Source organism: Megalopta genalis, chromosome 7, assembly GCF_051020955.1.
Source record: "Megalopta genalis isolate 19385.01 chromosome 7, iyMegGena1_principal, whole genome shotgun sequence".
Lineage (NCBI taxonomy): Eukaryota > Metazoa > Arthropoda > Insecta > Hymenoptera > Halictidae > Megalopta > Megalopta genalis.
In genome coordinates, this window is record NC_135019.1 from 19,881,192 (window position 1) to 19,907,276 (window position 26,085).

General features: G+C 37.1%; 1 protein-coding gene across 6 annotated transcripts in view; it reads left to right on the forward strand.

Moving 5' to 3' along the window:
* The window catches only part of LOC117219848 (neuroligin-1), a 116,949-nt gene that overhangs the window by 72,809 nt on the left and 18,055 nt on the right, over positions 1–26,085 (forward strand). For all 6 annotated transcript variants that reach the window (XM_033469338.2, XM_033469335.2, XM_033469336.2 and 3 more), the window contains exons 4-6: positions 14,401–14,589; positions 18,989–19,245; positions 23,225–23,371. In XM_033469338.2, the coding sequence (XP_033325229.1) occupies positions 14,401–14,589; positions 18,989–19,245; positions 23,225–23,371 (593 nt within the window). The remainder of the gene's footprint in view (positions 1–14,400; positions 14,590–18,988; positions 19,246–23,224; positions 23,372–26,085) is intronic.

A 26,085-nucleotide genomic window follows, 5' to 3' on the forward strand; every position in this document is an offset into this window, starting at 1 on the left:
TATATTCAGAGAAATCTTTAGATTCTTCTTTTCTATGATAATTCCAAATTATTAGATTATATTATAGAAGGCGACTTGTTGACAGACTGAAATTGCTGTTACCTTCGATTACTCCATTAAACGGGTTTTAACTGTAAATTGTGGACCGGTAAATAATGCGTTAAAAAATTTACAAATGAAGTTTTTCTGCAACGGGAACAGATGTTTTGTCTTTATGAATAATAATTATTATTCAATGAATGCGATAATATTGAGTGATTATTACGGTTAAATTGACATTATGAATATGTTATTTATTTAAGGGGCATAATATTAAAATTGTAAATTGTAAACCAATTCGAGATATTTGATATCTGAGTTTTTAAATAATTAAAGTGAAAATATAAATGCAAAATCGTGGTATTTATATTAATTGAAGTTTCTACATAAACGTTGGAAAATATATTCATAGTTTCTAATAATTCGTAATAATTGATAAGGCAATTTTCAAATTTTTATCACATTTCACAAAAATAGGTCCGGTGATCCAAAATAAGTCCAGTATCAATATACTGGTCCTTACAATAACACGTCCTTATTCAATGGAAATTACTATTACTTAATTTTCTTTTTCGAATTAAAAATTATTTCCATTTGAATCCCGACATTAGTATCTCATTTGGAACACAACTGTAATCTCGCAATATTAACTGGTTGAAATACTTCACCCATGTATCATTGGATAAATGAGTAAACAAATATCATGAATTATTGACCCCATGTGTGGCTGCGAAATTGGACAACCTGATATGAGTTACTGATCATGTATTGCTTATAATATCATGGCATTTTGGATTCATTCAATATCATAATGAGATCCATTTACCCTCGAATTATTATGAAAACTATTTCAACAAAAAATCTGCGAAAGGAAAGGATAAAAAACATAGCAATCATTCTGAATGTTCAGTATGTTCTATTTTGTCGTACAAATAGGTTATAAATAGTATAATTAAAGATAATATCTTTCGAAATAAGTATATTTATTCTCTTAAACTCTTTATTGTTTTTCAGTAACTTTTTATTTTCTTCGTGATTCAACCAACAGTTCTTCCACTTTCTTTTGTTAATAAAAAATATTGTATTGCACTTGCACTAATTTGGACGCAAATTTTGTTATTTCAATTTTATCGATTGCATATCCTCGCGAGATTTCGGGAATAAAATATCGGCTCGTCAAACATTGCGTTTTAACATTGTTATATTTTTCATTCAGTCCTTTTTTACCGTAAGACGTAATCATCGACTTTCAATCACTAGCATCTAAATTTTCACATTTTGTGCATTTCTCTCAAAATGATAATCATTTAAAGTCAACGATTCTCAACGCTTTGGTATGGACGAACGTCTCGCATTACTTACTATTCTTATAACTTGTCCATCTTATGACAAGCAAACAACAGTTCTTCAACTAGTATTTTAGATGTCGGAACTAGATTTAGGCTATTTTGTCCAAATTTCTTTCCGTATCGACAAGTAGAAATATTTCGCACTACCTAGAACCTTTGAAGTGGCTTCAACGCGTTCCCAGTCGAGGTTCGAAATGGATTTTCATTAGTTACATGCTCGGGGAGTACCGTACGACAACCGTGGACATCAGTCGAGCAAATTTCCTAATCTGAGATCTCGGATGAGTCGAGGCCCCCAGCGCTTAGACGTTCGCATCATCAACATGGACGGCTTAACCGTCGCTTAATCGCTGTGTGAATATTTCACCGAGCAATTTTCTCGTTGAATAAGAGCCAAAGGGAGGCTCGGCGAGACCTGTTACCGTCTGTCCCTCCGATAGGAGCCGCTTCACCAGCTACGCCCTTTTTCCTTTTCAGGATCTTAATGAAAAGCATTCAGAACGCGGGTCTTCAGAGTAAGCGATATGCATCTAAGTCTCGAAGTGTGGACAGTCTTTTCGCGCATGTGAAATCGTATCATAAGCCGACGTCCGGAATAAAAGGATTTTCTTTCGACAGGAATCTAGAGAAAACAGTTTAATCGGATAAATACGTATTGGGTGATCAAAATAACTTGATCAATTTAAACATTCGACTTGCTTTCGATATTGCGAAAAAATCTTAAAGGAAGTCGTCCTTTGATTTCGAGATATGAAAGATGCTATCTAAAGAAATTATTTATACCAACCTGTGAAAGTGTAATATATGTATACGTATGTGTGCGAGTTATAGGATATATAGGGTGTCCGTCCATAAATGTCCAAGCAAATATCTCGTAAACGGTACAAAAAAGTTTAATAGGAGAAATTTACACGATTTTAAGTCAGCTTCAAAATGCACGTAAATTATCTTTCTTTACTTGTAGAAAAGTAGAATTCTGAATGTTTAAGAATCGAATTGGTTGTACTCATTTTTGTTTCTGTGCCGGTTTTCTGTAATTCATAAATTCGTATATTCCGTAAACGCGTAAAAATCCATGGTTTAATTATATAATCCGGTGATACCAATCATAATGTGATTCGAGGATAATGATTTAATTAATGATTGGTAGCCAAAGAATAAGTCTGAACGGGACGATGACGGATTTTGTAAATTTCTAGAACATTCATGGAGTTTTTGCTACCTATTAAAACGAGCAATCATTAGCCGCCGTCAGCGACATTCCCGAAGTATTCTTCAATGGGCTTTGTCATTGTATGCGCTTCTATTGTGTCGCTATTGTTGTATATATCCATTGAATTGTTACACGCCGCGATACCACCTCGATCCTGTTAGGCGAGTCGACTAGTCCAGAAAAGGTGCAGATTGCATCGTTTCCGAATTTCCGACGAAAAGTGGGTTGTGAATTTGATAACGTGTGTGTCTGTCTATTTCATTTTCTTAGGTAGAGATTCTGTCACTCGGCGATATTTTTAATTATAAACCATGCGATTAGTTGCGAACTATGTGCTTTTGCACGATATAGTAAGAAAACTGAGTCACAGATTTACTCGAAAATGTTACAAATTGAAACGTCTCCAAAAACTCAGAACAATTTTTTACATGAATGATCCTAACATGGATTTCAAGACTGAAGCTCCCCTTCACAGCTAATCGTAATAATTTGGTGTACGATTTTTCATAGTCGTTTTATGGAACAGGAACGAGGACCAAGTTCAGTTGTGTAAATCCCTTTTGTATCTAGCATTACTGTGAACTAAACAAGTACGACTTCCATTCAAAGTCCAGTAAAGTGATCGCAAAAATTGTACACTAAACTTTAAGGCATCATTGTGTTGGGGAATCTTCTATCTTGAAATCTATGTTCGGATGAGTGCTGACAAAAATTTTCCAACGTATCTACAGATGCTTTAATTCGTAACATTTCCCAAAAAGATCACGTATCCAGTTTTCCGTGTTATATTATACAGGGTGTCCTAAAATTATGTTACTGCTGGGAAATGAGGGGTTCCTGAAGTCATTTGGAGTAACTTTTTCCTTAACGAAAATGTAATCTGCGGCTTCGTTTTCGAGTTATTAACAAAAGAATACTGGCCAATGAGAGACGAACTCGGCTGGCGTAAGGCGGCCGAGCCAATGAGTGGAACCGGGCTTCAACCGCCCGTTGGCTCGGCCGCCTAACGTCAGCCAAGCTCACCTCTCATTGGTCAACGTTTTTCGTTAATAACTCGTAAACGAAGCCGCGGATTGCATTTTCGCTAAGGGAAAAGTTACTTGAAATGACCCGAGGAACTCCTCATTTCCCGGAAGTAACATAATTTTGAGACACCTTATAAGAAAGCGCGTCACAAGAAAATGAACGACGCACAGCAAAAGTAGAAGCTTCGAGCTCTAAATTGAGTTCACGTTCATTGTGCCACGAATGTTCGAGATGAAATTATAGCGATTTCGATATCTAAATACGCAATTTGAATATCGGAAGTTTTTAATGTTCAAAGACTATCCTAAGCCGCGGTAATTGTTAAACAGTATAAGCCGCGCGCATTAGCCGGACGTCGGGCCAGGGTGGTTGGATCGGGACAAGAGGCAACGAAAGTCCCGAAGTCGCAGATGATATCGAGTCGAAGCGTAATTTCGCGCGAGGAATGTTTCAACGGAGCAGACACAAGTGACGATCCGGTCCCCTTGTTTTCTGTCCTCTGGCAACCCGATACCGATATCGGCCCTATTCAACCCCGGCCGCTGATTACTCTTTTATCCCGACAACTTCGCGTTTAAAACAAAACCCGGCGATGTCGGGCCGCGGGGAGCGCGGCGGGGGGATGGAAATTATGGTTCTCGAACGGAAGCGAGCTCATTTTCCGCAGTTGCGCGATTCAAGTCGAGGCAGAAACAGGATAAAGGGACCAACAGCCGGCAGGTCTGCTAGAATCGTCCGTACACTCGGCTATTAACGCGCTCGTAGTATGCACCGTGATCTCTGAATTATGATGATTTCAGGTAAAATGGTTTTGATTAAATGGCCGAGTAGTGGACAAAATTATAGTATACGCATCGATGAAATTTTGATAATATTAAATACAGTTATAGAAACACGTATGATTGCAATGACATTCGAACAACGAATGACGGGAACGAATGGTATGAATATTAGTGTCTATCGAGAAAGCTTGAAAGCGCAAACGTCAGGTTCGTACTTCACGTGCAATCAGTGATTAACAATTTTATTGTCGCGTTATCCATATATGGACGACGGAATTATTTATCTGGGATTCAAAATTAATTTTAAATATATGAGTGTTCCACGTGTAGTTAAGATCCGCAAACTAGGAAAAGGTTGTAAGAAGAATCAGTATCGTACGTTTTAATTTTACTTTCCAATGTTCATTGTATCGATTAAGTCGGATGAAATGTTAAAAGTGTTGGAGATACCATTGTTTTAAGAAATGACACTTTCTGCAATCTTTACTTCTCTGTTAAACCTTCTATTCAATCTTCTGATCATATTTTAAACGAAGTATATACAAAGTGTTTTACCTCGATAGTTGTAAGCAGCAGATTAAATAAAAGACTGTGCATTTAACCATATGCGATAGTGTGATTCTCGAAGAATCTTTGACTCTAACATTCTACAGTCATCTTTACGTTACAAAAGTTCTAAATGTCAAGAACATTATGGGAAAGTTCAATAAAAATTAGATATGATTTTAATTCAAGTGTTCTTGAAATTATAAACAAATGTAGAAAAGATTACTGTTCATTGTGTTACAAAAACCCACCAGAACTATAAAAATATTATAATTCATTTATGATGTATATACTTTACTTATGTAAATTTTGGTTATAAAAGAATAGCCTGAACTTTGTTTTCTTGTATATTCAATTTAGGACGTCTCGCGTTAAACTAGTAGTTTTATTTATATCTCTTTTTTGTTATTAGTTTTTATGACAACCCGATGACTAGGCGCCTTGCTATTCATACGGAACGCGTGCTATAAAGTGTATTAGTATAATGATCCAGTTTACGTCTTCGCAGTAGATAGAAGCAGGTCGCAGTAGTGCTTCTGTAATTGTATTAGGCGAACATAGTGCCGGCAATACTTAATAAGGGATAATATCGTAATTTCTTTATAAAATGGATACCAGGATCTGTAAATAAAGTTAAAGGACCGTTAAATTTTGCAACGAAAATTTGCCGTTCTTCAAACTACTGTACCTTTGTAAACAAAAAATTGTACAAAACGTCATCTTCTCATTTCAAAAAGTAAAGACTCTACATTCATACCTCTTAATAGAATTTTTTACAAAGGCCGCCTTACATTATAAAACGAAAGGGAAACCTGAAATCTGAAATCTTTGAAAGTTTCAAATGATTTTGCTCGAAATAAATGTCTCTTATCGATAACTATTATCAGTGATCGAAATAGAATTTTCTCGTTGACAATTATTAATGTCGATGAAACTTGTATAATTATTATTTATAACCAAGAATATTTTAATCAAATAAATAGTTATTATCCAATGACTTTTAAACACATTTTGGAACACATACTACCTTCAGCGTTTCATAAATACCTTTAGTGCTCATTTTGTAGAGTATTTTCTAAAATATTTCTTTAAATTTATTATTTGTATATTAAATACGTAAAATAGTTTCGCATATTTATTATACAAGTGTGACCGAAAATAATCATATTCATATACATTAACGATATTCAATAAATGTAACATATAACGTCTTATCAAACTATTTTATAAATCTTATGTCTTATAAATCTATCTCTACATCTACGTATAAATTATACAAAATTGTAAGTAACATGGCAAAGAATTAGAATAGTTTTTACAACTTCTAACGATGAGGATGGCGATAGTGTTTGTCGGAAATGTTCTCAGAAGAAGAAATATGAGTAGAACTATTTTTCGAATCAGTGCATAATTTTCTGATTATTTATATTGTCGAAAAATACATAATGTTGCGTACATTAACATTTTCTTTAGATTAATATTTTCGTTAAATTAACATTTCCCCCACATTAACACGTTCTCTACATTAGAATCTTCGTTAAATTAACAGTTTCTCTCCATTTTAAATTAGCTCGAATGAACTCGGAAAGGTAATTTTCGCATTAAGTGTACGAATAACAACAATAAGAGACGTTCGATTTGTCCGATCAAATATTTTTTTGTCATGTGCTGCTACAAATCTGCGGTCTCGAAAAATCGGAATTTCATGGAGACCTTGTTAGCGCAATTAATGTCGGGAATCGGGTTCAGTGGGAAGGAGATCGATCACGATCGACGTGGATCGGTGTCGGTCTCCGAGGTGAATAGAATTTTCAGGTGGCGAGAACCGGACGAAATTAATGGGGTCAGTGAAAAGCGACGAATAGAAAGGCGAATTGAAAAGGGTCCTTCTCGTTACCTTTTTTGTTGGTTGTCGAAGGTAATTGACCCGTCACAGCGATACGATAACGGGCATTAATGCGCAGAGCGCGCAAGATAGGCGTGCTATAAATTCAGGGTAAATCGAGCGGCAACGTTCGCCCCGTGTTCTCCATTCAGGGCAACCCGTTTTCGCGGGACAATACGCCACTGTTTCGTCGGCTCATGCATCAGGATCTCGGGGCCGTGCACGTGCACAATCTCTGCGTATATCTATTCCCTGACGCGCCCCCGGCGATCGCCGAAGGAATTTTGAATATTGCGCGCCACCATTTTTCCTAAAGGGGCCACCGCCGAAAATACATACACAGTGTGACAATCAATTTTTTAGTCCGACGTCATATCTCAGCAAGTAGTTGCGACATCCGCCGAGCGTTAGAATCCTTAGAAAGGTGAATCTTTTGTCTGTCTAACGCACCTAAATTCTTGCCAACCGAACGATAAATGACAAAGTTATGACAGCTCTTCCTGCCCGAATCTTTAATCAATGTTGAAATTGTATCGTGGAACAAAAAGCAGTTATGCGAGACTAGTGGTAAAACTGCATCAGAATCATTCCGGTTGATGCAGCAAGTATGGCGATGCTTTTGTTTAACACTAAACCTACCGCGGTCAAAGTGACCGCTTCCTTATTTTGCAATTCTTATATAACGCTTGAATAAGTTATATTATTGGAGCAAGTTTTATAATAAAAACTTTACAAATTCTAAATAAATTCGGTCTTCTCACTTTTGTGAAGCAGTGCACGCCAGTTAGTATTACTGCTTGGTAGGTTTAGTGTTAAGACGATCAAATGTTTTTGTGTAGCATAAACGATTTTTGGATGGTAGAGAATCGCTAGAAGAAGGCGAATTTTAATTCCAGAACGTGAAACGATCGAAAAAAATAAGTAATTTTATTGTAAACGACTGCAATTCTTCGCTGAGAATGATGGAAGCGGCTATGAACATCAACCGAGAAACGATTCAGAGCATTCTTGGCGTCGTATCTGACCCGATTATCAAGATCCAGACTGTTGAGCACTGTTGCACGATGACGTGCCATCTCACAAGTCACTGATTGTTCGTCAATTTTTGGCCAGAAATCGAGTCTGTGTACTCAATCATCCGCCGGATTCGCCTGATTTGGCCGTGCGACTACTCTTTATTTCCAGAATTGAAATTGAAGGTAGAAGGATACTCTTTCGAAGACATTCCGGCTAACCAAACAGCTTCAACGTGGAAACTAGAGGCAATGCAGTAATTTCTTCCTAATTCGCACTTAAATTGCGCACAAAAATGCGCAATCTGAGCGCGAATTAAGGAGAAATTATTGTACCGCAAAATGTATCGAATCGCTCTAACAGGTGTATTGAAGCAAGAGGAGATTATTTTGAATCAAACAACGTGAGATCGTGTGTATTTTGTTTCCATCGTGTTTTATTGGTTCAATCTTAAGAATTGTCATACCGTGTACATACACGAAAGTATACGAACGCTTACGTTTCTAACATTCAATTAATAAAATATATGCGTTAAACTGAAGCATTTGATATAATATGACACATATAACAAGGGATGGGTCTTAAGACTGCGTAAGCAAAATTAGAAAATAATTCAACAATATGTAGCGTTTTTACAGTACATTTATTGTAAACACGTACCAGAAATGGCTGACAAAAGTATTCGAACGAAACAATTAATAGTTATTTAAATTGAACGATTAAAGGTTTTAATAGGAAGTTGATCCACCTTTTGCTTTTATGACAGCCCTAAGTCTATTTTCCATTGAGTGGGCCAACTATTCAATAATATTTCGTTTTAACATTTCTTTCGAAGTAATAACCGTATTTCTTAATCATCTTTCTACTTCATTTTTCAATTATATTATTACCACGTATACTTCGGATTTGATGCGTTCATGACGAAATTGGGCGCTTGCAATTTAAAGTAGAAGAAAGATTAAAAGAATTGTACAATGTCAATGTCTTATTTTTGATCTATTAAAGTGATTAAAGAAAGGGAATAGCCTTACTATTTCTATTTCTCGTAATCGATCCAGACAGACCGGGAATAGTAGCTAAGGGTTAAGAAATGATTAGAATCGGGAAAGTTCAAGTCGTTATAACTGCGAAGACAACGGTACAGGAATTCTTTAAAAAGAAGCAGTAGAAAGCTCGGTGGCCAGCAGAATACAAAATTCGCCTTATCGAGCAGTGAGTCTATAGAGCCGAAACAATCATTTCTTGCCGGGCTCGTTTAGACAGGGGTTGATGAACAACCTATAGAACGTTTCGACTCGGTCTCACGATCCCGCTGGCGTTTCCCAGAAGGAGTAGCAACACGGAATTGTTCCCTTTCCCATTTATTCCGCACACCTTTTTCAGCTAGGAGAAAAGCTTCGTAGATAACGCGTACACCCTGTATATTATTCTGTTGTCTCAGTTATCGCGGCGGTGAAGAGAGAGAGAGGGAGAGAGAGAGAGAGAGAGAGAGAGAGCGGCCGCGTCGCGCCGCGCCGCGCCGGTGAAAGCGTGTTGTAGAAAAATTCTACGGAACCGCGGTGGAAGTTGGAGAAGGATCGAGATATCATTTCTATGTCTGAGCAGAGGAACGCGGAGCAGAGCAGAGAGCGGAGCGGAGCAGAAGCGTGTGCCGCACTGTAACACACAGTTCTCTGGCGGGGCTTGTTTCGTCGCTACCCTTTGTCCCGGTGGAAGCTGTCTCGCGCGTTCCGTTTGCCGTCGAAGCGAAACAATGCGCCCGCGGCGTTATCCAATATGCCGCAGTCGGTCGATTCGATTTCTTCCTGGTTCTTTTCTGACCCGTTTTCCTCCCCCATTTCCGTCATCAGGCGCTGCTGAATTTCGTACGGTACGGTACGATACGATACGATACGATACGCGGTACGGTACGGCACGGCACGGCGGTGTACCGCGCGTTTTTCATCGATCGCATCGTTCAGACACGTGCGCCGCGACTCAACGAGCTGCAACGATCGCCACGCTGCAATCGCAATCCGCGACCGAACGCTCGCGCCCGGTGTTCGTCTATTTAAATGGATATTTGTCGTAGGGTCCACGTTTTCCCTTTTTCTCTTTTTCAGCAGGGGCTGCACAGTATTTCCAACCGGACGTTCCGGCCGGGTAGATTCGAAATTTAACCCTTGCACTCGGATGTTCAATATCAAGGGACGTGAAACTACCGATAGCTGCGATACTCGTGAAATGAATTTTTCATACAGTCCGTATCAACTCAATCATTTGTCAACATCTATTTAAAGAGATTATTTTTTAAAGCCAGTTATATTATTATATATATAATAATATAAACCTATTTTTATTATTTATATTATTTTATTTAAACAGATAAACATTTATTTCCAACGTTCCATGATTTTATGTTTTATTTAAAGGGGCATTTGCAATTTTGCGAGTAAATATGTAATATTTAACGAATAACATAAATAAAAGATAATAATAAATAATGAAAACTTCGAGCTTCCGGTAACTGAGCCGGGAAAATTCTCTGACTGTGAAGGGTTTTGTTGTATTAATACCTTGAAGGGGTCTATTTCACCTATTTTTATTATTTGTTTGATCTTAAAATTTGATTTTTCTGACACTTTCGAAAAGTCGTCGATATTTATTATTATATTTATAATCCTGTGATAAAAATTTTTTTGTTATTTTAATTCCATATTCGGTTATTTTAATTCCATTAATGACAAGTATGAATGTAAAGACAACATTTATCATTTGTTCAAAGTATACATATAAATATAAATACGAATGTATTTGTGTTTTATATGGCACTGAACGAGGAAATTTTGCATTGATTAGAAAGGTTTCAGTCATCTTCAGAGTCGTTTAAATTATAAGTGCTCTTATGTGCAAATTACTGAACAAATATAAATGTTTGTAGGATAAGCCACGTAATTTGCGCACTGCAAATAATTTATATTTTATGGAATATTGTTGGATACAAAATTTGCATGGTTTCGAAGGAGACAAAGGAAGATGTATCAACTTCTGTATTTAAGAATTTTAAAGTTATTCCTATATTGCATAAAATTGTTCAAGTTGATTATAAGAGGAATAAGTTACATGAAAATGTTCTTTTCCTTTTAATAATTGTAATCATTTGAAAATAATGTAACCATATCCTTAAATTCTCCTGTTGTTTTCAGTTTTGCATTTTATTTATTCATTTCATCTATTCATTCGAGGAGTGCAGAATACTTAACACGCCCCGTATCTAGCTATCTTTTCCTAAACTATTGTTTACTTAAATTTTCTGAATTTTACCGGTTTAACGAAGATTCATGCTTGTGTTTCAACATATCACAACATTTAGCGCAAAGATAATTTATTTTCTGGAAAATGACACGAATTCACATATTGAACATATACATAAATATTGTTAGTTAATTAAAAGGTAATTCAAGCAGTTCACATGATTTTCTCCACAAAGAAATTTTTACTCAAATAGATATATCCGTAAGAGAATTTCGTAGTAAATGTTTATTGAAAATCGACGTACTATCAAAGCTTTATATTAAACCAGCTACAGTTTAATATTAAATACACTTGATTTATTATACAACGCAGCAATATATAATTTAGTGAAAGGAATGTCTGACGCGTTATTTGACAAAGTATATTACCAGGCAGGGAATCAATATTATCAAAGCATTTGCTGGTATTAATGAGAAATTTCGACGATTTTAATAAATGAAGGGTGAGGGAGAGAGAGAAAGAGAGGGATAGAGTAAGAGAGACCGAGTATAATAGATCAGGTGGGGGAATTTGCATTTTTATTGGAAAGTTCTCGTATCAGCAATCAGTTCGGAATTTCACCGCAAAGTACGTCGAGCAATATCCTCGCGTAACTCATGCTTCAAAGTTTCTGATTGCTGTCTGTGAATAACCTTGACTGAGGGGTTCGGCATGCCGACGCCGCGCCGGCTTAAATTTAATGAAACGGGGGATCAGCTTTGAGTAATTACGCAGGCGCCACTCTATAACATAATTTATGTACAATAAATACTGCTAATCAATTACGCTCATAATGAAATTGATATCTTCGAGATAAGAAAACGATCGGCACGCGCGTTGCTTTCCTCCGAAGACAATGCAGCGAGCAATTTCGATTATCCGATCCTCCGATATCAGAATCACGTATTATGCGTCTACTTTTTACATGTAATCAACTCGATCCAAGGCAGCGCGTATGCGAAACGATTTACCGCACAAACTAATAAATATGATATCTGGCACTGCTATTAAATAATCGTTTTTAACATTCGAATATTTATGTCATGCTATTTAGCCCATAATCGAGATACAACTTTAACGACTTGTTTAACGACATCGAGTATCGACGATGTTTATAACGATTTGTTTGTTCAGTTTTGTTCAGCAATTTTTCAACAAAAATTTTTTCGCGATATTTCGTTGAGACTAATTAGGCTTTCCGTTGTTGCTCATGTAACAGCAATTTATTTTATTCAATCGCCGAAAATTGAGCAATTAACTGAACGATTGAGATACTCCGGGTCAAAAGTGACCCGGCCACCGTTCCGCAACGATTACAGGAATACCGTAGTCACACGTACATACATACGCGTATGCATAACCCCCTTCACCAATTTTTTAACCGAGTTGACGAAATAGTGGCCCTCTATTTTTGGTCGCGTTATACGTTCCACTAGCCATTTTTGGGTCACGTTCTTCGGTCCACTAGCGATTTTTCAGTCGCGTTTCATGCAGCGGACGCATTGTTTTGCCATAGGGACAGTCAATAGCAAATGTTTAGTCGCGTTACACACGGAACAGCTGCAATATTTCTACGGCGTTTAAACCGACCGATACCAATTTCTTGATTGCGTTACACGGGACTATAGTGATTTTTGTGTGCACGTAGGAGAGAACTGTCATGAATGGGAGACATATTGAATGGGGCATTACCCTATAATCTTAATATTTGTGAATCTTTCTATAATAAGATTATACTTGTTTCGTAACTATATCGTGCATACCTTCGCGTCAAACTTTATTATTGAATTATGCAGCATAGGAAAAATTTGTAATCGCATTACAGACAGGAGTAGTAACTTTTTAATGTATCGCGGCGATCTCGATTTTTTTTTCGCGTTTTACAAGGCAGCAATAATCTTTCAATTGAGTTAGACGAGGCGATACTTAATTTTTCTGTTCCATTATATGGGGCGGTAGCAACTTTTAATCGCATTATACGATGCAGTGGGAGTCTTTTTTATGCGCAGGCTCAGTAGCAATTTTTTGACTGCGGTGCATAAAATAATATTACTTTTTAATTGCATTACACGGTACAGAAGCAATTTTTTCTGTGCTATACACAGAATAATATTAATTTCTGTACTGCAGTTATTCTGTAGTAATAGTTTTTTGGTAGCAGGATATTATCATTTTTTTTCTTTCGTGGTTAGACGTAATAATTTATGTACTATTATGTATTATCACATATGAATGAAATGAAACGATCTAGATGAAATGTGAAACGAACTTTCCGAACAACCTAAAATTAACCACTGGACCGCGAATTTTATGCGTTTATGACAAAAAAATGACAAATAATTGAAAAGGCGTTGGAAGAGTTTTAGAATATTGTTATATTATTGACACCTTATTACAGTGATTAAAACAGGAACGACATTTTCCAGTAACTTATATTTCTTGCAATTAATTTGGTCAACATTTCGCAGTCTAACAATCACATTGTGCAAGAAACTAACACAGTAACAATTTTCCGTACAGGGTAGCATTTTCATATTAAATTACACAGAAAAAAATAACGTTTTTTCATACAGTGGAAGTTGCAGTTTCATGATTACATTATTGGATGTACTAGTAGCCATGTTTCTATTGTCCTGCACAGTGCAGCACAAATCTCCGTTCACCTTACTTGCTGCACTACATCGTACACCAAGAGACTGCGGATCTTTATGCAGACTAAAAATTTTATGCACTCGTTGCAAGAAATAGGAACTGCACAAACATTCATTTCCGTGTTCAATCGATTATAAATAATGCAATGAGGTTATTAGATTTTTGTAATATTGTCAGTGTTTTGTGTTCCATGTCTTCGTTTTCGTCGCAAATGCATAAAATCCGCAGTGTATACGTTATTTTCTTTGGTACAAATATCATTTCGAACAGCCGTGTTTACTTGCACAGCGCGGCGTTCAATAAATTCACGTCGCAATCGGACGTACTCCTTCGGAATCGACACATTTCGCGGCGCGGCGAGCAGGAATCTCTAAAGATTTAGGTGCTCCCGAACTGTCTGGTTTTAATTCGGCCACCCCCCAGGGTCGGCGGGGGAGGTGGAAGCTTTTTGAGTTATTGCTCGAAAGAGATTGCCGCGTCCGTCGCTTTTATGGCCGCCACCGTAAATTCCGTGTTTCAAGGGGAAACAACTGTTTAATTCCCATCGGAAACAAACGGCGGCAATATAACCGTAGGTACTAACCGGACGGACACGTACTAATTCGTCGAAATTGGTTGCAGGCTTTCTTAAAACCGGCCCGAAGGGGAGCGCGCAGGGAAATTACGGCCTGATGGATCTGGTGGCAGGCCTTCATTGGTTGCACGAGAATCTCGGCGCATTCGGCGGCGATCCCGATCGACTGACGCTCTTTGGCCACGGAACCGGCGCCGCGCTCGCCAATTTTTTAGCCGCCTCGCCCATGGCAAAAGGTAAACCGGATGTCTGTCCGCGCCTCGCCCATGCTTCCCGTCGTTCATCGCGGCCATCCCCCTCCACAATGCCTCAACTCCACCTAAAAAATAGAAAAAATACCGGGAAATATCAGAAGCTAGTGACCGTAGACACCACGGACGCATAAAATCCGAGCCAGTTTTTTCGAAAGAATAGTTTTGTAGTATTATCGCTAGACTTGCGGATTTTATGCGCTTCTGACAATTTGTTGTTGAAATGCAAAATTGCAAGAACATTTGAACAATTTTTAAACGTTATTATATTACTCCCGACTCATCAAAATTATTAACAAAACATATAATTACCTACGTAGTTCATGCATTTTGCAAATCCGAAGTCTAGTTATCACTTTTCTCTGTTTTTATATTGTTATCACTTTTCATTACTTCCCATTGTCTATACCAGTGTTGGGCATCGATCGATTAAAATGTTTGATTTGTTTGAACGATTGATGAATGTAATAAGAATCGACGATTGAATTAATCGACTGGTGAACGTAATCGTTAGTCGATGATTATAAACATGAATTGTCGAAAAATCGACGATTGGATTAATCGATTGATGGAATTGAAGATGAAATGCACTTTGCATAAAAAGTACAGTTGAACTGGGTACAGGGTACAGGGTTGGATATGTTTCGTCAAATTTTTTAGTAAACAAGAGATAATTGTTCGTTTAGATTCCTGATTCAAATCCGTTGAAGCAACAGAATCGGGCAACGTTTATTTCGACCAAACCGATACAAATGCCATGTTTATAGATCCATACTAAAAGAAAATCCTATTTGACGAGAAATTATTGGTTATTCATGAAAAAACAATCCCCTGTTGCCCGAATATGATTTTATCCGTTATTCAATATGTTTGAATAATGAATACATACGTGACATCCAATATCTGTTTTCCAGAAAACGTTTGATGATCAACCCGTTTGTGTTCGACTATTCATAAACGACCGAAAAAATATTCCCTTTCAAAGTTTGCTAAGCTCTTTTTATATTTGTGTTTTAACGTTTAAAACTATACCCACACTATCTTAAATAAATAAATACCGTAAATAAATAAATAAATAAATCAATAGGCACGTTCTGAATCCATTAAATAATAAAAATAATATTTTGAATTTTTCACTAATAATTTTCATTTGTTTACAATTATTTCGTCTAGGTGAAAATACTACAAATAAGTTAGTAGACGCATTTTAGACAGGTAATGCGAGAAAAATGATGTGATTCGACGAAGTCAGGCAAAATACCGTACCGCGGGTCGGAGGGTTAAAACGAAAATTGATTGAATCGCTTATTCGAACGTTAGTGGCAGAATGCCCAACTTGCATAAGCACCGCAATACACAGCGGAATTGCGAGTAAAATGATGTTATTATCCGAAAGAGCCCGAGTGTTTCGGTAATTCCGGGAGCGATTTTCAAGGGTGTTGCGTGGCTAGCCGAAGCCGAAGGTGTCAGGACACGCGCAGTCGAGGGGATGTTCCTCGAGGACGACGATGCCACCATCGTCTCCGTCGTCGACAGCCACTAGAGACGTTAACAAGCTTCCTCGAGAGTGTAGCCTTCTCTAACCTCGCGACAGACAATAAGGGAAACACCGGGCGCAGAAGATGCAGAGAACGCGGAGGGGAGGGAGTCTGAACCGAGCCGAAGGGAGAAGACTCTTGTGCCGCGTTTTTTAGATTGCGCCTCCATTCCACTAACGAACCCACCTCGTGTCGTCCTTAATGCCTTTCCACAATGCGTTTTAACCTCTCACCCTTCTGCTCGGATTCGCCCCTAATGCTGGCCCTCTTCGCCACGAGTATTCTCGTTGCAAGGTGACGAGCTGAAAATCCTCGCGACACACGCGAAAACCACTCCGGTTTGTTCCGTGTTCGAGCATTCGTTTTCCGGCGACTACGATTTCCATCGAATACCAATCCTTGTTTATTCTAGACACGGTCGACATTGTGGACAATTCGGCGAGTATTTTTTTAGGCGATTCTTGGAAAGCTAGACCGAATAAAAATTGCTCTTGTCGAACAGGAGACTGCAGCTGGCAGAGGTAAAATAAAAATGCTATTCGTTTAACGAATTAGTTGCGGCGTCTCCGTCACAGAGCGCGTAACTATTGCGTTGGCGGGAAAGTTCTGTCGTATTTTAAATTAGACATTTGAATCAGAGTTTTAATAATTTTTATTTACATTTTAATCAATAATATAATATCCATTATTTGCAACCACTCGTTGCCGTCTTTCAGGCAGCTTGTCGATCGACACGGACCGCAAAATGTCATTATCGACCTTGGATGGCCGCCCAGATCGACGATCTTCTTTGAGACTGAAATCTCCGGAACGAAATTTGGCAAACCATCTTCGGCAGGTCCGAACATTTACAACTTCACTTTCCAACGTGTCGCATAAGTTTTTACAAGAAACCGATGCGTTGCTTCCTTTCTGGAACTCATGCTATGTGCAATGTCTTGAATGCACTTTATCCAGTGCCATCTTATTCACTCTGTACTTCGCAACTAATTGATGAAGGATATTAAAATTAGTCCTCTTATATCCCACGAGAAATACGCTAAAATAAGACCCACCACATGACGCATTTTACCTGCTTGTTTTGTCCTCACAGGTAAAATTACCTGCAGGTAGTAAAATACGACAGAACTTCCCGCCAACTCAATATACAGGGTGTCCCAAAATTATTGTATTTTCAGGAACTGAGGGGTTCATGAGGTCATTTGAAGTAACTTTTTCCTTAGCGAAAATATAATCCGCGGCTTCGTTTACGAGTTATTAATGAAAAACAGTGGCCAATGAGAGACGAGGTCAGCTGGCGCGTGGCGGGCGAGCCAATGAACGAAACTGAACTTCGTGCGCTCGTTGGCTCGACCGCCTCGCGCTAGCCGAACTCGCTTCTTATTGGTCAGTGTTTTTCGTTAATAACTCGTTAACGATGCCTTGGAGAACATTTTTGTAAAGGAAAAAGTTACTTCATACGATTTCAGGAACCATACATTTCCCGGAAATACCATAATTTTGGGACACCCTTATATATTGCAAGAATCAAGCGATAACGAGTATACTCGTCAAACGCAGAGTAAGTGTCGCTGTTAAAATATTGGATCAAAAAGGCGGTTTTATTTTATAAAATTAACAATATACTGCATACATAATAAACGAAGAACGCAGGAAAAATCAAATACTTATAAAAGTTAAAAATTCAAATTGCTGCTATAGAGTGGTATTCAACAAAACAAGAAACGATCATATTGGCACTTTGCACCTGGAACACCAATATCGTGATTCTTTTCTAATCTTATTTTTATAATAATGTAAACACCTTCGTGTAGGATTAGCCTTAAAATATTGTAAACATCTCGAACTTTGAGAATATGTTTTTGTTTTTACTAAAATTACAATTTAAATAGCCAGTAGTCGTTACTTTTTGACGAGTATACTCGTCATGACAAAAAGTAATGCCACTTCTCCATGACGAGTATACTCGTCAAACACAGCTAACTGATTAAACTAAATTGCATTAAATATTGCATTTTTTTTTACTGTCGATAGTTCTTTGGTTTAATATGTCCGATCGTATTTTTGTACAAAAGATTAGGTTTAAAATGGAATTGCCGGGCTTATCTTACAGAGTGACAGCTCTACTTTCATTTTCTTGAATTGTTCTTTCTCGAGTATGCTCTCCTCAGTAGGTAGTGAACGAGAAAATTGAAATGGATTTTCTTGCTGGAAATCTTGCAAGTTCAACCGGAGCTTGAGGATATCCGGTCCGTTTTCGTTCCAGATTTTTCACTGGCTCGAAACGAATCCAAGAAAAAGTACAGACAAGAGAGGAAGAGTTGATTTTTAAAATGATCTGGGCGTAAATTATTGCCTAATTTCTTTTCAGAAAGATACAGTGGGTTACAGAGTAATTTCGTTTCTCAAGAGAAAATGAAACACGATTTTTTAATATTTAAAGTATAGTTGCTCTTTCTTCACATTTTGCCACCTTTCTTTAATTTTATGTGTCTTTTATTATATCATATACATCGAACGAAATGTACTTTCTGAACAATCTAATGAAATAAAATGTATCCTTACTGCTCCTAGCTGTTTTACTGGATCTTTCGATAAAATAAGGGTAAATGATATCAGATGGAAATCCGACATTTAAACCTAATAAAATATATGCAATATGCAAACTCCAGGAAATAAAAACAATATTTTTAAAATCCTCTATGAACGACGTAAATTTTTGTCTAGGTCGCATAACTTCGCCGACTTTCCTATCAAAATATGCATTTGCATCAACATCTGCTATCTAGTTAATTTTATTTGCGACTGCAGTGTGAATTGTATCTGTCTATATCTGAATGTTGCAGAGCTGGTCGAGAGGGTGGTCTTATTAGGTGGTTCGGCGTTATCACCCTGGGCGATCCAACGAGATCCGTTGACGGTGAAACGTCGCGTCGCCGATCATACTGGATGTCCTGGCGACGTCGAGGCTGACGACATCGCGCCGTGCCTTCGTTTGAGAAACCTGGAAGAGCTTCTCGCGGTGCAGTTGGACCCGCCGAGATTCACTTCCGGGTTTGCTCCATTCATGGATGGAACGGTCATGCCTCCGCCAGTTAATCAGGTAATGGATATTTCTCAAGTCTGCGGAGAGTGCGCTCCACTTAACTTGAATCGCGGCCGTATCTCGTAAACTCCGCAACAGTCGACTTCCATTTAACACTTTGACCTTTGAAGACTTTGTCGGGACAACTAAATTAACAATTGATTTTATAACAATTCTGTGTCAGCATTTCAATAAAAGTGATAACAATGTATATCAATCATAAGCGAAATATCGAAAAATCATCTACATTGTTTAATAACTCGGATTACTTCTTTCATAAAACGATAGGAAATTCTTTCAACAGAGAAATCCAAGTATGTAATTCTAATCAGGATCCAAACTGTACCAAAAATGAATGTCTTCTTAAGAGAATTCTTCAAACTTGTTGCAACATGTGCCGACATCCTCAGACTCTCGGGCATAGATTACAGATTATAAGTGTCTGGACACGCGTATGTTTGACATTATTACCGAAATGACGAACAGATATTGTTTTAAAGATCCAGTTGTACACGATAATTATCTCTTTCGCCTCATCGCTATGTATGTCGTATCGTTATTCTTTATTTCGATCAGATATACAGGGTGTTTACGAGTAAAAATAATACTAAAATGTGACATAACAATCCATATAAAAGTCCATAAATGCTTCGTCGAGAAGTTATGTCAAAAAATAAGAAATGTGAAAGATATGATAAGGATAACGTACAAGAGACGAATTAATTACAAATATCAACATCGCCTGCGAAGAGATCAGACAAAATCACAAGCAACTGAAATCAACAATAAATTCAATAAATCGTGAATGTCAAATTTGTGTCAACAAAGACGAGTGTCGCTTTGAAATAATAAGATATATAGTCCTCATTCGACAAGAAGGCACCTTTGTGTTTACGTTCCCCCTCTTAGTAGCTGTCCCACTGCCGCAGTTATCGGTCGCTATTGGCCGAAAATGGTGACGAAGATCGACAGCGGGCAATAGCGACCGATAGTTGAGGCAGTGGGGCAGCTAGCAAGAAGGGGAATGTAAACAGAAAAATGTTTTCTTGTCGTGTGAGGACTATAGGTACATTTAACAGCGTTTAAATCGTATTTTGTATTTTTCTCACAAAAAATTTTTAACAAAACATTTATAGACTTTTTATTATATTACATTATACTCTTATTTTTACTTGTAAAACACACTGCTAAACTATGTACAAAAAAATGTGGAACATCCTGTACATGTTCATTTGAATAAACTCGAATCTGTTGAGATTGGCAATTTAAAATTGTGAAGTGAATCAGGCAAAAGTATTGGCATGAAGTTTTAAAACTTTGAAAGACGGCTTTAGAACAATCCAATATAAGCAAAGAGAAAAAAAGAGCAGAAATATTAACCCCTTAGTACCGAACAACGATATATCACCGTTGGGTTAGACTTGAAAAAATGTTGTTTTCTTAATTTTTTTTATGTAAAAGTCAGCTTTATTTCTTTATTTATGTTGTTTTTAAAATTTTCCTATTATTATGCTTCACAAAATTTGTACAATTTCATTCCGAAACTTTACCAATTGAAACATTTTCAAACAAGTTTAGTATTTTTTGCTCGGGTAGAAACAACAAAGTGTCCTAACTAATGAAATGACTTTGATATTGTGAGAAGTTTTGGCGTTGATAATGATGTAATGTGTTAAGAATTTCCGTTTCCCGCTCGAGAATTAAGGATTCCGTTTGATTCAGGTGCGCGACTCACACTTTGTGTAAAACGATACGTTGCACCCAGCGAAAAAATCGGAAGTTGCATTCGTACTTTGTCGAACGTTGAGTCGACGGGTAAGCGATGAGATTGTTAATTGAACTGACAACCGGTTGACAGATGTCGAGCTCCCCAGATTAAGTCTCCTACCTTTCCTCTGCATAGTTACCGTTAATCACACCTCGGTTGCCGAACGAGCTGGTATCTCTTTCCGTTTTTTCTCACGAGATCCGATCAGCCGGCATATCGTCGAGCTGAATCGCTTGTCGGCGAACTTTTAATTGAAATCCATAAAGTATACCGGCCCTGTAATTGCAATTACCGTGCAGTTTCGCAATCGTAGCTCGCTCGAAATCGATAGTTGTCGGAAGTTCTTCTTACGTCGACTTAATTGCACGGCCAGCAGAAGCCGGTGTATTAAGGAGGTCAACTCGTGTAACAAGATGGAAATGAGACAATTTTTCGGTATCCTTTCTCTTGGAAAATCTAGTATATTAACCTGACGGAGAGGTAACTAGGAGGAGTCGTGAAGCATAGATCATCATAAGTTTCTGTGTTGTATGTTGTGCTGGTCTTCTTAGCGGTTTAAGCAGTTCTTATTAAAATATGAAAATCGCGTTTTTCTTGAGTTTGGAAGCGAAAATTGATTCTGAACTTGAGAAATTAGAGACATTGTAATTTTTAACATGTTGACGATTTAATCTTGTGTGATTGTGAACGACGTGAACTTTTTAATGTAACCATTTTTACTTAGAAATTGTGTTTGCAAAATATTTTTCAGTATTACATCTGTGCGCCTGTATGTTGACAATATATTAGATGATGACAACACTTTGATTAGACAATATATGAAAAATGATTTCAGTGGAACTGTATTTAAATCTATAATAAAAAAATCAAATAATGAAATAATCCAATTAACAATCATTTTTATGCATAAATCAACTAAATCTTAGTTATTTCAATAATGATATTTTATTAATTTCATATCATAATATTCAGCAAAATAAAGCAACATAGTAATCAAATCTTCATACCTCAACATGTTATTTAAATCGTTCCTAAGCGCACGTTTAACTATTACAAAATTATAAAATCGATAGTCATTTCATTACTTTTTTTATAGTATTATTGATTCATGTAAGAAATTAAATTTTTCCAACCGGTTGCACAAGTTGCACTAATCTTTAATTAGGTTCAGGAATTAATCTTTATTGCGATGTATGCAAATAAATTGAACTTCATAAGGATTTTTAGAATTTTTCGTCAAATAATTAACACTTTGACGGCCGGAGTCACGTACACGTGACTTCGCGAAAATTTGAATTGTAAAAATCTATTTAGAGTAACTTTTTGAAGAATGCATCATAATTACATTATTAACCAAATTTATTCTGTTTATATTATTAATAAGATATATCATAATTGCACTATTAAAAAAGTGTATTATAATTACGCTATTAATACTTTGACCGCCGCGACACACCCATATGTCTGTGACAGAGTTATTTAAAATTTAATTTTCGAAAATTAATTTCTACGCTTGCCTATCATAATTTCTTAATCTTATTAAAATTCGCGAGGCGTAAGAATGTTGGAAAAGTGATCTATGTCATAAATTTGCTGTGCAATTTTTATATTTCACCGAATAAAATACTATAATTTTATGAAATTTTCGAGGTGTTTGCCGCGGCCGTCAAAGTGTTAAGGTGGCAAGATATATATTCAAGAGTGAAGTGCCAATTTTCACTATGTTCAACTATTTTTTTTATTAACAATGTTAGATCGTAGAATGAAAAAAAAGTTAATCATGTTGACAAACAAAAAGATAGCTAAATGTCAAATGAAGAATTTTTTCTTCAATTTCTTATATTTTCGTGAAATAAAAGTTTGATTCTCTTTAATTGTTTTTTTTAGCAGCTGTATAAGAAATACTGAATTCAAATTGGCACTAAAATTGTAGGTTCGTTGAAAAGAAATTTACAAATTTTTAGAAAATGAATCACGCTGTACATAAGTACAGTTTAGAAAGTGATTTTTCTGTGTGAAGTAAAATTTTAAAATTCCAATGCATAACCTTCTTGATTATGAAGAAGAAATAACAGAACAAGATATTTTTACAAATTGTAGTTGAAAATGAAATAAAATGGAAAGATGTGACTTTGAACTTGCATCGAGGGCGAATGTGTTAATTAAAGAAGGTAAAAATTCAAATTAAATCGATTGTGAAACAGCGATTTTTGTTCCGTTTCCGCCAAGAATTTCCAACCGACTGCTTCATCCTCGGGCCTGATGCCGCTGATGCCCGGGCCCGGCACAGAATTTGCCAGCTTCGGCGACAGAGACGTGCTGCTCGGCCTCACGTCCGAGGAAGCCTGGGTGAATCTCACCGACGACGATATACAGGTAAGCGAACACCACCGACTCACAACTAGGTCGGCCGAGTTTTATTTAGTTTAACGGCACCCGCACCCTGCACCGTCTTCCTATCTTCGAATACCCTCCGCAATAACTTATTTACTTCCATCGGACTTCCTTCAATTTTCAATTAAAAGTTTGAAACGTCAGTTTTCCTTTCCGCTCACATTGTGTTCAAATTAATCTACCGTGATTTCAACGACAGTTTTCAGGATTTTTGATACTCATTGCTGAAGAAATTCCTGTCTTATGGAATATTCTTATAGTTTCTGACTCCAAAGGTGTAACTGGAAAGTATCACGACGAAATTAAAGCAATTATAGATTTAAAGGTTACGTTCCTTGTTTTCCTAACGAGGTGAGGAATATTTTAGATAATTCCGTGATTCTCATGACTTCAGAAATACTGATTGACCTCAAAATTGACTGATGAAGTGTCGCAACGAAATTCTAAAAATTGTCAAAGCTGCGCAGTATCAGAGGACGCGTCCCACATTTGGCCTAATTAGACAAGCATAATTTGAAGCAATTTCCGTATCTGAATGACTCACAAAATTGCTGGCTTGAAAAATGTAACCGTGAGATATCGTAGAGGAATTCTATAATTGTCGAAGCAATGAAAGTTCAGAGGTCATGTTGTTCGCGTGATCTAATTGGATAACGAATATTGAAACTGGTTTTCTGATGTTGACGACTTTAAAAATTCATTTGTAACGAATTCTCGGAACTATGGAGGTTCAAAGGTCGCTACAGGATTCCAATGAACACGAATTGACTTTTTCCGAAGAGCAATGACGTGATTACCGTGAAATTTTGCACACATGACCAAAAAAAATCCATACGAATAAATCTCCATGATTAGGCAATTTTTTCTATTTTTCCAGGTTATTGAAATGGTAAACATTTAGCAAAGAACAAAACAGTCTACTTCGAATCGCTTTGAACTTGACATGAGTTCTTAAGAAAGAAATTACTTTCACTTTCGATATAAATCAATAATCCAAATTCATATCTTATTTTATATTATTTGAAATAGAAATAGAAATATGGATTTTAATTAAAAATTCCGCTGGTTTCAACAAAGCCGCTCGATACGGTTTAAATTTATTTATCAAAAATGATCTCAAATTCTCGGCGATATTTGCCATCGTACTTCAGAACGCTGTGAGTTGTTATGTCGACGATGCTATTTGGAGCGCAAAAGGTTAATAAAGACTGGGAATTTAACGAGACACGAGTAGCCTGCACGGGGGTCGACGCGCTGATAATTGACACGGGGCCAGTAAATTACCAATTACTAAACTCTATGGTGGAAAACGTAGCTATCGATTGCGGTAGTGGACATTATCACCGATCCGATGGTCACGGTAGTCAGACATCTTGCGAACCGTGTTTCCGTGGCTCCTTGACAATTTGATAATAATCGGACGTCCCGTGATTCTGCCCGAATTGTTCATTTACATATGTCGGCTAGTTATGATTGGAAACGCGATCGACGCCAATTTCCACTAATTACCGTCTGTCAGACAGCTATCTCCGATCGATAGATACATTTGGCATATGCTATCTGTCTATCATTTAGGAATCATATACAATGTGCCATAAAAAAACTTCAGCTGTACATAGTGTCGGACGAATTAGAATTTTGTTGGAATATTTTAAGTTCAACATAAATTTTACATTTTAATGTTAAAAAATGTTTTCTCTATTTTTCATAGTTTCATTGAATTTTCCTTGAAGCCACGAATGTTTACACGAGGATTCGTTTTCTGATTATGCAATGAACACAGAAATGAATAGACTAATGTTTATACAAATGATGTAACTTAATATTACACTGGAAATAACGTTCGAACAATGCTTAAATTGGAAAAAATACACCCGCGATTAGCCAATTTACGTAGATATTTCCCAATGAACACAGACTCAATACCTTGGATACGAAGCGTCTCGATCGAACCACTTACCGCCTATTTGTAGATTCAAAGGAGGTAATAAAAATGTCAAGTGAGACGGCGTTAAAGACGCCAGGTATCGGAGACATCAAAATAAGCGCCGCTGCATCAATCGATGGCGTATCTTAAAGTTTCATTTACGACTCTCCTTATTTCAAGGTTCAGTTTAAACCGTCTTAGCCGACCCCGAGGTATTAAAAATTCAGAAAAGGTGCGACGAGAATAACCATTGAGGATCGCTTAAGACACGGTCACACTGGCTAAACAGTTGCACATGGCGTGCACATCGCGTGCACACCGCGTAGACAGAGACATTTTTAAAATTCTCTTTCTATCGCCATCACCCTTACACTTTATCATTATATTAGGTCTACCGGAAAGTTCTGTCTGATAGTGTCGCTTCAAGTTTCAATCCATATGCACATGTTGATTTGAGACATATATGACTATCTCTCTTTATCATTGCATTTACACACATGTACTCTCCTAAATAAACCGAACAAAGATGTCTCATGTCATTATTAAGTGAGACGCGATCGTGAAAGCATGGCTACCGATGATAATGCCAGACCACATGCTGGTTTGGTGACTCGTCAGAAAATCGTAGAGCTAGGTTGAGAAATTCTGTCACATGCACCATACTCCCCAGACCTAGCACCCTCCGATTATCACTTTTTTTCTCTTTGCAAAACTTTTTATAGGAAAAAAAATTCAAAATTGAAGCTGATGTCAACCAAGCACTAGTTGA